This window comes from Podarcis muralis, chromosome 2, assembly GCF_964188315.1.
Source record: "Podarcis muralis chromosome 2, rPodMur119.hap1.1, whole genome shotgun sequence".
NCBI classification, from domain to species: Eukaryota; Metazoa; Chordata; class Lepidosauria; order Squamata; family Lacertidae; genus Podarcis; species Podarcis muralis.
In genome coordinates this window covers 94,480,802-94,494,840 of record NC_135656.1, presented here as the reverse complement: position 1 = coordinate 94,494,840, position 14,039 = coordinate 94,480,802, and the positions used below count along the sequence as shown (strand labels likewise).

At 43.5% G+C, this 14,039-nt stretch overlaps 1 protein-coding gene and 1 long non-coding RNA gene across 4 annotated transcripts in view; one reads left to right on the top strand and one right to left on the bottom strand.

Moving 5' to 3' along the window:
• The window catches only part of LOC144327028 (uncharacterized), a 98,838-nt gene that overhangs the window by 22,692 nt on the left and 62,107 nt on the right, over positions 1-14,039 (top strand). The gene's annotated exons all lie outside the window — the stretch shown is intronic.
• PDZRN3 (PDZ domain containing ring finger 3) overlaps positions 11,164-14,039 on the bottom strand; it is a 173,588-nt gene continuing 170,712 nt past the window's right edge. For all 3 annotated transcript variants that reach the window (XM_028719371.2, XM_077925029.1, XM_077925030.1), the window contains one exon: positions 11,164-13,907. In XM_028719371.2, the coding sequence (XP_028575204.2) occupies positions 12,375-13,907 (1,533 nt within the window). In that variant the 3' untranslated portion in view covers positions 11,164-12,374. The remainder of the gene's footprint in view (positions 13,908-14,039) is intronic.

Genomic DNA, 14,039 nt, shown 5'->3' with positions numbered 1-14,039 from the left:
ACATAAAAGTTGTTTGACGCCCAGTCTCCTCCTCCTCTCACTGCGCGGAAGTCTTCTGCGCAGGAAGGGCGTGGGTAGTGGAGGACCTGCGCTCTCCCCGCTGGTCTCCGGCGAGGAGTCCTGGAGCCCCCTCGCCGATTCTCGCATCTGCCCCCCTTTATCCCTGGTGTTGTGCTGATTTGCTTCCCCCTCTACTGAGCTGCCTCTCTCCCTGCTGGGCCCTTCTCCGGCATCATCTGAGAGCCTTCCCTTCGCCCCTAGCTCCGATGTCAGTTCCCTGACAGTAGCATTCTGGGATATGCCTGGACTCTGTTACCTTCCTAGACACCGACTCAGGTTTCCAGGGCTGTGTGTGAAATTGGCCAAATTATACATGCTGCTGGCCTTTTTCGAGAGCTCAAAATATTGTATAGCAGCTACTCTTTTCCCTGCCGAATGAACTTCTAAGACAACACTAACCTAATATTACTTGGTGGTTAGCATTTCTATATAAATAACATATTATTGTCAGTTTCAATGGTTATCTTTATTCCTCAGCTTTATTCTATTCCAGTTGAAGGAAAGGATTATTCCTTAAAATACCTCCCCAAATATTTTTTTTAAAAAACCAAACCAAACCCTGCTGTGTCCTTTTAAAATTCACAAACGCTATGAGGAAATAAAACCCATTTATCTCTAGATAGCAGCAGCCTTCTACCCTTCCTCATTTTATAGGATTGCCCATTAAATGGCTGATTAGTTCTCTGTCTTTTATAAATATTTCAAGAGTTGCAATCTCTTTCCAAAGGTTTGCAGAGATTTGTGTCCAGCTTCTATTATCCATAGTACTTCACTTGATTGTTTTTATGGTCAGGCTTCCTGTTCGCTTCATTTATCGCAAGCCTAATTCACATGCCTATAGATTTGCTAAGGGTTTCAAGCCAGCTTAAAACAGCATTCCTGTTGATATGATGCATTTGGAGGAGACTCTTCATTGTGCATAATTACTTCGGGATTTTGAAAACTGTCCTTTGTCATTTCCCTCTACAATGGTACCTCGGGTTAAGTACTTAATTCGTTCCGGAGGTCCGTACTTAACCTGAAACTGTTCTTAACCTGAAGCACCACTTTAGCTAATGGGGCCTCCTGCTGCCGCCGCGCCACCATCGCACGATTTCTGTTCTCATTCTGAAGCAAAGTTCTTAACCTGAAGTACTATTTCTGGGTTAGCGGAGTCTGTAACCTGAAGCGTATGTAACCTGAAGCGTATGTAACCCGAGGTACCACTATATATCACTTGCTCTCCTCTACATGGGATGTCTCCTCATTCGAATGTTCACATGAAAGGGAACTGTTCTGTTTACAATATAAATATGTGTGTGGGCATACTATCAGCAATTATAATGAATTTGAATATTCCTTATAGGGAAACAAGTTTTGTGTGGCTCTATACAGAACACCACCACCCCTTGCAGACCCTTTCCTGTGCTTCACTTAGATTTTGGATCCAGAGAGGATCGTATCTCACTAGTTCTCTCATTCATTACAGCGGGTCACCCTCCCAGGATCAAAACATATGTAGTTAGGTGCTTGGTGTGTATAATTTCTCCCTCTGCTAAAATTCTCAAGGAGATTTTGAAGTAAAGAATACAGTCAAGGAGGCATTCCAACTGCATATTGCATAAGTGGGTGACTAATACTCCCCCCCCCCCACTTGGGACTCTTCCACAATTCTGCTTGTCCATGTCTAGAAAGTAAGAGTCTGAGCTTTCTCCACTGGTCCCATGCTTTCTAGGTATGGGTCCAATCAGTTCCCCATTTGCCCACTGCATTCCCTGGGAAAGCCCACTCTTTACTGCTGAATCAGAGCAAATGCCATTTTGCGGAAAACCTGGCTGACATTTGCTCCGATTCAGCAGTAAAGAAGGAGTTTTCCCGGGGGAAAACAGCAGGGCAAATGGGAGTGTGGCTGAACTATTTGGGCTGGGCACACATTATTGGCTTAAAATGGAGCTAGCTTGTTCCCTTTCTCAATTCAGGTTGAAGCCAATCTGTTTTGGGAGCAAAAGTGCACTTCAACTTAGGCTTGTGGAAGTCATTTTCTTTGCATTCCGGTATCCTGTTTGTAATAGCGACTGATGCAGCAAGATTGTTTTAAGGATTAATAATGAGGAAATCTTGTTTTTCCGCCCAAGATTGCAGTGATCATTTGCTTATTTTGTGTTGCAATCCCTTCTATAGTAGCATTAAGCAGATTGGCACTTTTTTTGCAATTGTCTTAGGCGCATAGAGCTGATTGAGAAGCGGCAGAATTGCTGGAAGGTGGAGACGAGAGGGAATGGGCCTTTGTTTATTTTTCATGCTGACCTCCCTATCGTTCTCCACTACAGTGCATTAATCAATGGCAATAGACACCGTTGCCCTTAGTGCAGTCAGTGTTTATAGCTTTAACTTTCATAGCAAGGACATAAATACATACAATTCATTACGTGTGCACTGTTATTTGCTCATCATCCACCACGCCGAGATTATCATAAGTCTTTGAGGAAGCCATCAGGTTTTCAGCTTGTAGGCCTCATTAGTATCAAACATCCTGTGACAAGGTCATAAAAGCAAAAGCTCTCTCAGATTGAGAAACAGCTATTAGTTGCTATTGGTCATTTTCTTACCATTGGCATAATAGCAACTACCATTTTGTGATTGTGTGTGTGTATATCTATCTCCTCCCTCATGATACCATCCCCATACATGAGTTACAATAACATTTAGCTTTGCGAGTGAAGAAAACTGTTTTGCCAGTAGCATGGCTGATAGATATTTAGCATATCTGCTCACTTGTTCTTTCAAACAGAAAGAGCAAACCATTTATAGGTTGGGGTTTTTTTGTTTTTAAGGTTTCAAGTTGAACCTTTGTTTGATAGGCATGTGCTGCAGCTGGATCTTCTTCAATAAGCTACAACTCCAAGCATCCTCGTGTGGATGTTTTGTATACCAGGCTGCATAGGAATATGATCTATTTGATTTTTCTATCTTGCTAGCAGAATATGGAGAGACTGGGCATCCTCCTCTGGGACAAATATGTTATTCACTAATAATAATAATAATAATAATAATAATAATAATAATAATAATTAATAATAAGTTTATACCATGCCCATCTGCTCATTATACCCCTTGGTAAGAAGGCAGGCAACCTGCTGAAGTTGTTGGGGCAATGGCTCAGTCACCCTCATGGCCAGCTTCCACTGGCTGAAGCTGTGCAGGCCAACTGTTGAATTGATGACTTCAGAAGCCTGGGTTCTTGCATTTTTCAACCCAGTTCTTTCCCTGTTTCACTTGCCCCATTAACTCAATAGTTATTTGTTATCTCTTGTGTGCCATTGCGATTGCAGGAACCCACAAGAGGCCATGGAGACTGAAGTGCCTTCAGCAGTTGTTTCCAACCCCAATTACGTCTGCATTCCAGTGATTTGCAAATTGCACACTGGTGGTAACTGTAGGATTTTAGGCATACGGACTTGCAAGGACTGGATGATAGATATATGGGAAGTCTTAACCAGCAGAGCACACCCCAGAGGTCTACCGGTGGAATTGTGTGGGGCAATCTGTTACAGCAGCCTACTTTCATCTCAGATATATAGACTGGAAATAGCCAGAGCTGGGCCAGCAGGATCAATCATTTGGAATGAGCTGTACACGTTCCTTAGAATGGGAATGAGGCCACCAAACTTTTATTTCCTTGGCTTTCTACTGCACGGCAAAGCCCAGGAGATATCTGAGGGACTAACTGCATACACTTCAGCCAGGAATGGTTTGCAGCAATCAGCTGGTGGGATGCTGTTGCAAATCTAGTTAGTTCAGTTGTATGCCTAAAGCTAACCCAGGCTGACTTCAGCCCTTGGTGGAATAAATGTACTGCCGCCTTGCAGAAGCTGATACAGCAGGAAGTTAGCACAGGCAGATGGATCCTTATCTTTCACCCCATTCAAAGACTCTACATTCTTTACCAAACAATTTCCTAGACAGATGGAAACTTTACTAGGGCATCATATGCTATGACATGTGGCAGACAAGGGCAACGCAGGATCCCGTGACTCTTGTAGGACTCCTGTTGCATGCCTACGCTTTATAAAACAAATGAAATCACAACCGTGAAAAACACTGCCTAGCTCCTCAGCTATTGTGTTAACACCATTAAAGATGGTTTGACCTAGGTTTAAAGAACACCTGATTATAAAAATAATTCACATTGCTCTACTATAGGTTTATATGATGCCAAATGGTTTCTTGCATGTTGCGACTATAAATCCTGGTTTATATGTGGCGTTTTCTACAGCCACAGTTCTAGTGGCAGAATTTAATTTTGGGACAGAAATCTTCTTGTCTTTTCCATGCTTCTGCTTATTTTCCATGCACATTAGAACCGGAGAGATGTTTGCATAAGAAGGCAGAAGCTTCTGTCTCGTTCTGAAACAAGGCATGCAACCATGAGATCGACCAAACTTACGATTTATGATTAGGGTTGCTCTATGGAGAGTGGCAAGGAGGAAACCTAATGTTTACTCTAGGTCCATGCAGAAGGTTCCTATATTCTTGGGTCAGTATTTGAGCTTCATGGAGTCCCCACCCTCTCTTTATAGGAGTTCTGCTCCTGTAAGAGTTCGGTAGGCCAGGATTTCATAATATGGAGCTGCTGAAGATCAGATTAGATCTGGAATCTAGTATGCAACCCCACACCCACTGCCTAAAGTTGGATCGGCCCACATTTTGGCAACAAACCCAACTTTTCTGTGGACACTCTTTCACTGTCACCCAAAATTAAGCCATGCAGTCTGCACAGCATGATCCGGCTTGGCAATAACCCATCTGCCATGTGAACAGGTGGCATTTGGGTGTCTAGATTGCAAATGGCTGTGCGGGAAGGACTGGAGATTTCTTTTGAGCTGCCATGTGAATATACTCTAAAGCAGGGGTCAGCAAACTTTTTCAGCAGGGTGCTGGTCCACTGTCCCTCAGACCTTGTTGGGGGGTCGGAATATATATATATTGGGGGAATGAACGTATTCCTATGCCCCACAAATAACCCAGAGATGCATTTTAAATGAAAGGACACATTCTGCTCATGTAAAAACCTGCAGATTCCCGGACCGTCTGTGGGCTGGATTGAGAAGGCGATTTGGCCGGATCTAGCACCCGGGCCTTAGTTTGCCTACCCATGCTCTAAAGAGATGGGCTAAAGGATGTGAGTGTTAAAACTTTCTTCTTATTAATCCTTTAGATATACAGCAGGAAGGGAGACACCATCTCACAAACAGGGCTTTTCTGCCTCCAGATAAATTAGAGCATGCATAATATTTGAAGTGGAATGCTGGGAGAAATGTGTTGATTTTTTGGGCACATTTATGTAAGCTATGCACATTTTGCTTAAAAGAGTACCTTGCATTCCTTTGACAAGAATATAGAAATATAGTCAATCAGAGATGATTATAGGTGAATGCTTCTGCCAGAACTGATTTACTATTTTATCTGTTAATGTCAGATTTGTAGAATCTGATCTGCATATCTCAATGTGCAGCCACTGCTGCTTTCTTTTTTTAAAAAAGGTAGTTTGATCTTGTCTAGGACTTGCTCCCCCACTTCACATTTATTAAGCAATTTTAGATGGGTTTGCCTTTTGTGAGGCCTTTGTTCGGGACCTCCCATAATAACAAAGGCTGAGCTGAAGAATGGTTCATCAAACTCCCTGCCAAAGCCAGTTCTCCTAATGGAGACAATAGAGGCCTTCCCATGTCACACGTCTTGCTGTGACACCTGGGGGCTCCCACTTTCCAATATGATCAAGCATTTATTCGGAGGGGAGGTCACCGAGAGTTCAATTTGACAGAGGCACTCTTTCCTTGCTCTTAATGGGGCTCCCCGTTGTAAGGTCCTGCAGTGGCTTAGTACATAAAGAGGCTGAATTGTCAAAGGGGTTATTTGGAAAGTCCTCCAGCTGATTATTCATCTAAAAGCATGGCGAGAGCTGCTGTCAAGAAGCCAAATTTGTCACCAAGTGGTGCTGACACCAGGAATTGCCTCATTCCTATTTACCATAAGAATCAGGAAGCTGTTGCTATGTCAGCTGTCAGTTCACGTTGTAGTTGGTTGGAAGGTGCTTCCTTGGTGTGCAGTAGTGCAACACTTTATGGGATGTGCTGAAGTATTTGCTAAAGGAGGGCACTGGGAAGAGGGGAAAAGGTCCCCCTTTGGGGAACTGCTTTGCAGGTGTGATATGGCTGCTTCAATCACTAGTATCTCAATAGCTGAATGTGGCCCTTGAAAAGCTCCCCAGGGCGCACCCCCTGACCCCAGAAGACCTCCAACACTGAGCCTACTTTGCAACTTGAGTACTTGTGTCTATCTGGATCGGGTCCTTGGGCTGTTGATGACTCTTGCTTGTCTCAATGGAAGATAGGAGAGGCGTTTGTGAGTGTGTGCAGGTGGTCGCCTACTGTACAAACATAAAATTGCCATTCACTGCTCCACCTACTTTTGTCCCAGCCCCAACCACCCCAGACACCTGACCTTTGGAAAGTTGCCCAGAAGGGAATGTGTCCCTCAGGGTGAAAAATGTCCCCAGCTCCCGAGTGCTGGATTTGAAATACCCTTGGCTTCTCAGGGGAGCTCCTTAAATTTATTTGTCTATGTATATCTATCTGCATTTTTTCACTGCCTATTTGCACCCTGCAGGTGGCAGATGACAAGAGAGTCACGACTCTCCTGGCTTTCTTTTCTACCCAAGTAACTGGGTCCAGTTTCTCTTCTCATGCACAACTTCTGATCATTTTAATAAAAAGAAAAAGTGGGATTTTTAGACTTTCTGATGTCTGGGAAATCCAGAAGAGAAAATGTCTCCTTTTCAACCATTCAGATATATTTATTACAGGACTCAAAATATTCCATTTTGAAATTTGCTTCCAAGAATTGATCCTAACAACCTCACACCCAACAACAATGAATAGGTTGATCCAGTCAAGGCTCTTCTTAGGAGCAGGGATTCTTTTTTGTTCTTGTGCATAGGCTAGGATATTATGGCGCAGGAACCACAGAATGACACAATGTTGTTGTCATTCATACAGCAGCACCAACATGTAAGGTTAAGGACAAACATAGTTTGTAGATTTTTTTTTTAAAAAAGACTAATCTCAGATGCCTCCAGAGGTGCTGGTAAAACTTGTTCTTTGGGGCTAATAAAGAAATGTTTCCGGGATTTGTACTTGGGCTATAAGGAAGGTCTTACTCACGTTCTTGTCTTTCTGAGATGTTCCCATCTACCATGATATCCTTCTGGACTGAGTGTCTGAGTGGAGGCTTGAAACTATGGTGTTGCAGGGATTATGACTCAGTCTATTGGTGATTATGGAGATTTGTGGGGCTCTTATTTTGTTTCCCATTCTATTTAACATCCATGTGAAACTCCTGGGAGGGCGGGTCAGTCAGGGGTGTGGACTGAGGTGCCAAGATGTGGATGACAGCCAACTTTACATTGACATACATTCTGAGCAATCTAATGTGAGCCGATTGGAATACTTCTCAAGGCTGATGAAACGTTCCAGACTGGCATATTTATTTATTTGCAAGAAATTTTATGAACTGCTTGATCAAATGCATGAAAGTGGCAACTATCAATAATAAAGAGATAAAATCAGAATAAAATAAAAACAAGTATTCCTAATGAAATCATAAGTCTGGGTAGGCAGGTGTCTAAAACACTGTAAGAAAGGTTCCCATCGAATGTTGTTGGGCAGAGAGTTCAAAAGTCTAGGTGCTGCCACGCCTGTAATTGCCCTGATGCAAGAGTGTTTGCTACTGAAGGGTGACTTGAGTCCACAGGCCAGAAAGTCCACAGGTACAAATTACATTTTACTTTAGCAATGTGGGTACACAGGTGTTAAGTGTGGAGGGAAAATGTGTGTCCCCAAGATTTGGAGGCCACATGGCAGACATATGTCAAGAGAGATGGAATTTGCTTCTGGCTTATTGGAGAAGGCCCATGTCTGGAAACGCATCTCTGTTGGGCCATTATTGCAAAGCATGACTGTGTGTAAACATACCAGTCTGAAATGCAACGCTTTGAGAAGTAGAATCATTTCATCTCATGGTTTTTTCCTTTCTTGAGACTGGCTCTATGTTTTTTAATATGTTGTATATGCTGTCTTTAATATTTTAATTGCGAGCAGCTTGGAAATAGAAAAGCAGGTTATAAACGAATAAACACAAAAAGAGTGGTCTTGTTAAACAATTCCCACATGGTCCAACTGCAAGCTACCGATAGCTAAGCAGTTGCTCATAATGTGACTTTTCAGCCTAAAAAATGATAGAACAACACGTAACAAAATCATTTGCTAACAAAATCTTGATAGCCGCAGGATTCCATACATATATTTACCAATATAAATATGCACCTGGAATTCTGTGGAAGAAAAGCAATTTGTGGTTTATTTTGAATGTGAACCTGGCAGGTGGTAGAAGGGGAGGGCTAAGCCCCCTGCCCACCCTCTGTTCCCAAAGTGCCCCCTTCCACACCTGTGAGCTATGTTTTCCCTACAAGCAGAGCCATTGGGTTTCATTAAGCAAAGGTACATGCAGTGTGTAGTTCTATCCTTAGGGAAGAAAAAATGTTTTTCTTATTTTGCCATGCTGGGGTGGTTGTGGCGAGAATTCCTTGTTTTTAAGGATCATGCATTATGTGTGTTTCCTTTTACTTGGTTCTGTAAATGCCCTTTCTGAATGAAGTGCGGCGATGCTATTTAAAAAAGTTTGCATCACAGGAATGTTTGTTTCAGCAGCAAAACAGCCTGCTCGTCAGGATTAGCTTCCTTCCTCTAAGGGATGCAAGGAAAACACAGATCCTAGGGGGAAGTGACAGCATCCAAGGTTCAGTCTTTTGTCGTTTGTGTGGCAAGGAATTTAAATGTAATCAAATCTGTAGGATTAGGATAGGGAGAGGTAAAGGGAAGAATTACACTCTTCCAATCTCTGCACATCACCTTTCGGTTAATGGTGTCTTTTCTTAATTAGTTTGTGTTCCATGCAGTTCCTTACAAGAAGGACTCTGCCGAAAACAAAACAAAAGAGGGAGTTTAAACTGCTGATGGTCTGCTTTTGTGTGGCTTCCAGGCATTTGAGCAAATTTGCTAACAAGTATCCTGTAACCTATTTCCAAAGGCCACTGGCAGATAATTATATTTGGTTTAATTTACATACTTCCAGTTTATAATCCTAATTAGTTCTCCAACCACTAGTCCCTAGGCAATACACAGGCCTGCCTACCTCTTCTTTGTGATCCCTAATGTGTGAGAACTCGCATTTTTATTTGAAGCGGGTGGGCTGGGGTGGTTGAGCAAGCCAAAAACCAACTGGAAAATTGTGTTTTTAGGTCTGGCACAATTTGGCAGGGCGGCGGCATGCTGGCTATAAATATTGCATCGGTAAACATGCCTAAATGCACAGCACGCTGCTTATTTCTGGATAAGAAAATTTTCTGCAGTTTATAGTCTGATCTTATGCACATCTATGCTGACTTACTCTCAGACATATATGTCTTTAGGATTGCAGCTTTAGACAGAGACGAGAGCTAGTACAGTGGTACCTTGGGTTACATATGCTTCAGGTTACAGACTCCGCTAACCCAGAAATAGTGCTTCAGGTTAAGAACTTTGCTTCAGGATGAGAACAGAAATCATGCTCTGGCAGCGTGGCAGCAGCAAGAAACCCCATTAGCTAAAGTGGTGCTTCAGGTTAAGAACAGACCTCTGGAATGAATTAAGTACTTAACCCGAGGTACCACTGTACCTAGAATAGTAATGTATGGGGACACATACCTATTTTCAAGTACCAATCACATAGATTCAAGACACAGATACCTGACTGTACACTCTTAAATAGTGAAGCTTTTTACCCTTATACTAATTCACATTGCCTCCCAAGCCGAGGAATGTGAACATGCATGTGTGAACACACACATATGCACACCCCTTCACACTTCTTCCCTTTTCGCTGTCCCAGCTTTCCCTGAAATGCAGGCACTCTGCATGCTGCCCTCTCATGTGGTTGGAAAATGTAGCTGACTAGAATGAAGCCACACACAAGAAGATTCTGCCAGCGCTGCTCCAACTTTCTCTACCATTTAATGATGTTTTCGGGCCCAGTGCAAAATGCTGGTCTGGTGTCTGACAGGTGTTCTGGACTACAACTCTCATCAGCCCCAGCCAGTACGGCCTTGGGAGCTGTAGTACAACAACACCGGGCTGGCTAAGGCTGCCTTACAGAATCGGGATGGCTTGGGCCCTCCGAATGGAAAATACAGCCACTGGGGTCAGCACAAATATTCTTCCTGCAGCAAGCATAAACTACAAGGGAATTAAAGGAAGTGTTCTCCAAGCCAAACTAGAAGTGATGTAATTCACATCTTTAGTCCTTATGTGGCTGATTATTATGTTTATATAGCAGGTGTGGGGTTGCCGAATTTGCAGCAGGACTGCTGCATGGGTAACCCCCTCCCCCCAAATCTGGCTCACTGTCCTGATTATTTATGGTAAAAAAGCAGCCGCAGAATAGCCAATTACACAAATAACATCACATCTAGTATGGTTCTCAGCTTGGAATTGACTTCCCCAAAAGGTTTGTCAAGAGACGTAACCCAGAATCCTTCACTGACTTTTGACACATGAAGAAGTAAACAGCAGCTGATGGTTGTTGTTTTTTTAAGCACAACATGCAAATAGGATTGTTTAATTTGTTCAAGCTTTCGTAAGGCTCATTTGGAATTTAGTGTGCTGAAATCTGAAAAGCAGCAACTGCAAATCAACCTTTTTAAAAAATCTATCTTTGTGTGAGGACTTAAAAAATATGGAGAGAAGAGAAGCAATGAAGTTTTGTTCTCTGTAAAAGGCTGCTTCATTCTTTGCAATTATGTAGATTAGAAAACCTTTCTTCCAACTAATCCACAAGTGTGATTCCAAGCATGGGGGCCTCAGGACCTGAATTTCTGCCACCAGCCTGCTTGCTGTCCATACCTGTCCTAAAATAAACTCAGTTTCAGTAATCCAATCCGTTCAGCCAGATAAACCTAATTTCTAACAATGCAGCTTACACAAGGTATTGTGGTAAAGGTGGTCAAAGTTAAGAAAAAGCCAAAGGATATGAAATATAAAACAATAATTTATTTTTTTAACTTCATTTACTTGTTAATGTTTATAACTAGTCATGATTTCATGAAAACTGCTTTCAATTTCAATACATTCAAATCTACAAAGCAGACAGCTACTACAATGGGCATTTCAAATTACACAAAACGGCCTTGTAAAAACATTGGACACACATGCACATTCTTCCAACAGGCCCACAGCCTTGGCAAACTTGCTTCAAAGTGTTCCAGGGCTGCACCATGCAGCAGTTTGCTTCTGCTCTTTCAAGTGATACCTACATACTTCCTTCAGAAACCGCAAAGAAAGAAAATAAAAGTGTGTAGCTCTTAGCCAGGACTCTTAAGGGGTTGTGTGCATAATATGCTTAGTGTAGTGCCTAGTTGTCCTCGGTCCCCAAACTGCTGTGGTAGTTGGCTGCCTCTGCTGTTTACCACCACTCTTTGCCCCCCCCCCTGCAAGAGGGCTGCAGCTACCCAGACATTTGCAGCAGTCACAACATAGAGACCTTTACAACTTGTGACTCGCCAAACAGCCCACCCAGAGTGCATTACTGAGCACAGGACAGGTCCCAATATCTGGCTAGTGGTCTGCACCGGGCTTGGTAGGTCACAAATTGGGCATGCATGCTGTGCCATAAAGCGAAGCAGTATGAGTGCACAACCCCAAAGACACAACTGGTTTGAGAAATCATGTACATTACTGCAAAATGATTCTATCAAGAGTTTGGTAGTTCAGCTAAAATATTGATAAAACAGAAACTTGTGCAGAAAAAGGGCACAATAGCAAAGATATATTGCAAAATACTGCTTTGTTAAAAATACATATTTGAAGTTGTCTTTTGAGTTTCTGCATGTGTAACCTTTTTAAAATATGAATATAGTTTAAAAAGATATTACCTGTGTAAGTATGATTAATATGCTTTTCCTGTTATTTAAAACATCTTATGTAAAAGTGTAACACGTTACAAAAAAAGGTACTATTGGTATTCCAAATAAGGTCTGTCTGTTCCGTATTGCCTTAAAAGAGATTTTGGGTGGATGACTCTTTCTCTCCTCTTTTGCACCCAGAGTTCAGTATTTGAAGTATAAAGCCAATGAACGTGTCTTTTATTTACAATAAAAGAGAGGGAGCGTTGCCACATTTAACGAGGCAGGAATCTCTACCCCATCGGTAGGGTTTTATGTACACAACTTTGGCACCGGAAGATTATACAGTAGTCACCGACAGGAAGGAGTTGTAAACTTTTGTGCCGTCGGGTGACTTTGTGCCATGGGTCAGCAGTTCTTGGATTGTCATCCAATTGTCAAATATCTTTTTATTCCTTTTCTTCATCATTTTTTTGTGGCTCAGTTCTATGATATTCATTTCCTTCTTCTCTTCGGCCCCCTGCTGTTCCTTTAAACACTCTAACCTGCTCTGCATCATAAACTCGCGCCTTTTCCTCTGCTCCTTGGCTTTCACGACATGCTGCTTCCGCTCCTCCTTGCTCCAGTAACGGCCCATCTTCATTTCGCTGATGGCATCGTCGTCCGTCGTCATGCCACTTCGCTCCTCCTTGATCTTTATGGCACGCTCTCTCAGCAACCTGTCCCGCACGGGTCTCTTGGTGATGTAACGGGTCCCGTCGCTCCTGACTTTGACTTTCCATTCCATCCTGGGCTCGCTCTGGTTGGAAGAGTTCAAGTCTTTGCACATGCTCACTAAGCTCATTTGGCTCTGCGCGTACTCCACCGCCGACTTCTGCTGTATCAACTGCATGTAGCTCTGGTAGTGCTGGGCATGGGCAGGGATGTGCGCATGTTTATATGGAGAGTGGTGATAGGGAGATAAGTAGGAGCTGCCTGGTTTGGGGGGCTGAGCTGGGCTTTTGCTTCCGTCGCTCTCTTTCCTCTCTTTGATTTCCAGCTGCTCAGCATCTTTGGGGTGAGCTTTAGCTGTGCCATATTCATGACCTTCTGGGCTAGACAGCAAATTTTTCTGAGACCCTTCTGCTCCTTCGCTGACTTGCAAATTGAGATCTTCTGCTGTCCTGCACAGAGAGTTGTTGGGGGAGATCTCCAGGGTGAGAGGCGTGCTCCGGCAACTTTCCCCTGTATTGTAAGCGCTGGAGCTGTCCTTGTCCGATTTCTCTGGGAGTTCGGTGATGTCCGAGAGCTCATGCCGGCGGACGTCAATGCTTGTGTTGTAGTTGCGGAAGCCGCTGTTGTGCAGCATCCACGGCTCTCGGTACTGCTCCTTCAACTGCTGCATCTTGTGGGCCCTCACGATGTTGAGGCACTCCAGCTCGATGTTGCGCAGCTCCTCGTTCAGCATCTCCAGCTCCCGGTCCACGCTCTCGTGGTCACTCTTGCTCATATCCAGAGTGCTGTTGTGGTAGTACAGGCCGTACGGGTTGGTGGACTTCACCTGGCACTTCAGTTCCAGCAGCTCGCGGAACCTCTCGCACTCGTCCACCGGGATGCCGAGGAAGTCGGCGTCGGTGCAGTCGGCGGAAATGAACGACTCATTGCTGAACTGCATGTCCCCGCTGCCCAGCGTGTCGTGGCTGTAGGTCAGCTTCTTCTGGCTCCCCAGGGTGTTTGAGGAAGTCGTGTGGTCGTCGGCATTGTTCTCCTGCTCCGAGCTTTCGTCGTTCCGAGTGCTTTCATCGGTGCGCCCTACGCCACTGTCTTTCTCGTGTTGGTTTGATAAAATGGTGGCAGTATCTGTGGTGCCTCCATCCTCTTCATTTTTCTTCTTCTAAAGTCATCAAGAAAAGGTACATTCGTTAAGAAAAAAATGCAAATAAATATAATAGGCAGACTAATTTTCTTCTCCCTATTTGCAGAATTTTCTTCTACAGATTTTCTTCTATAAATTGCACACACACAC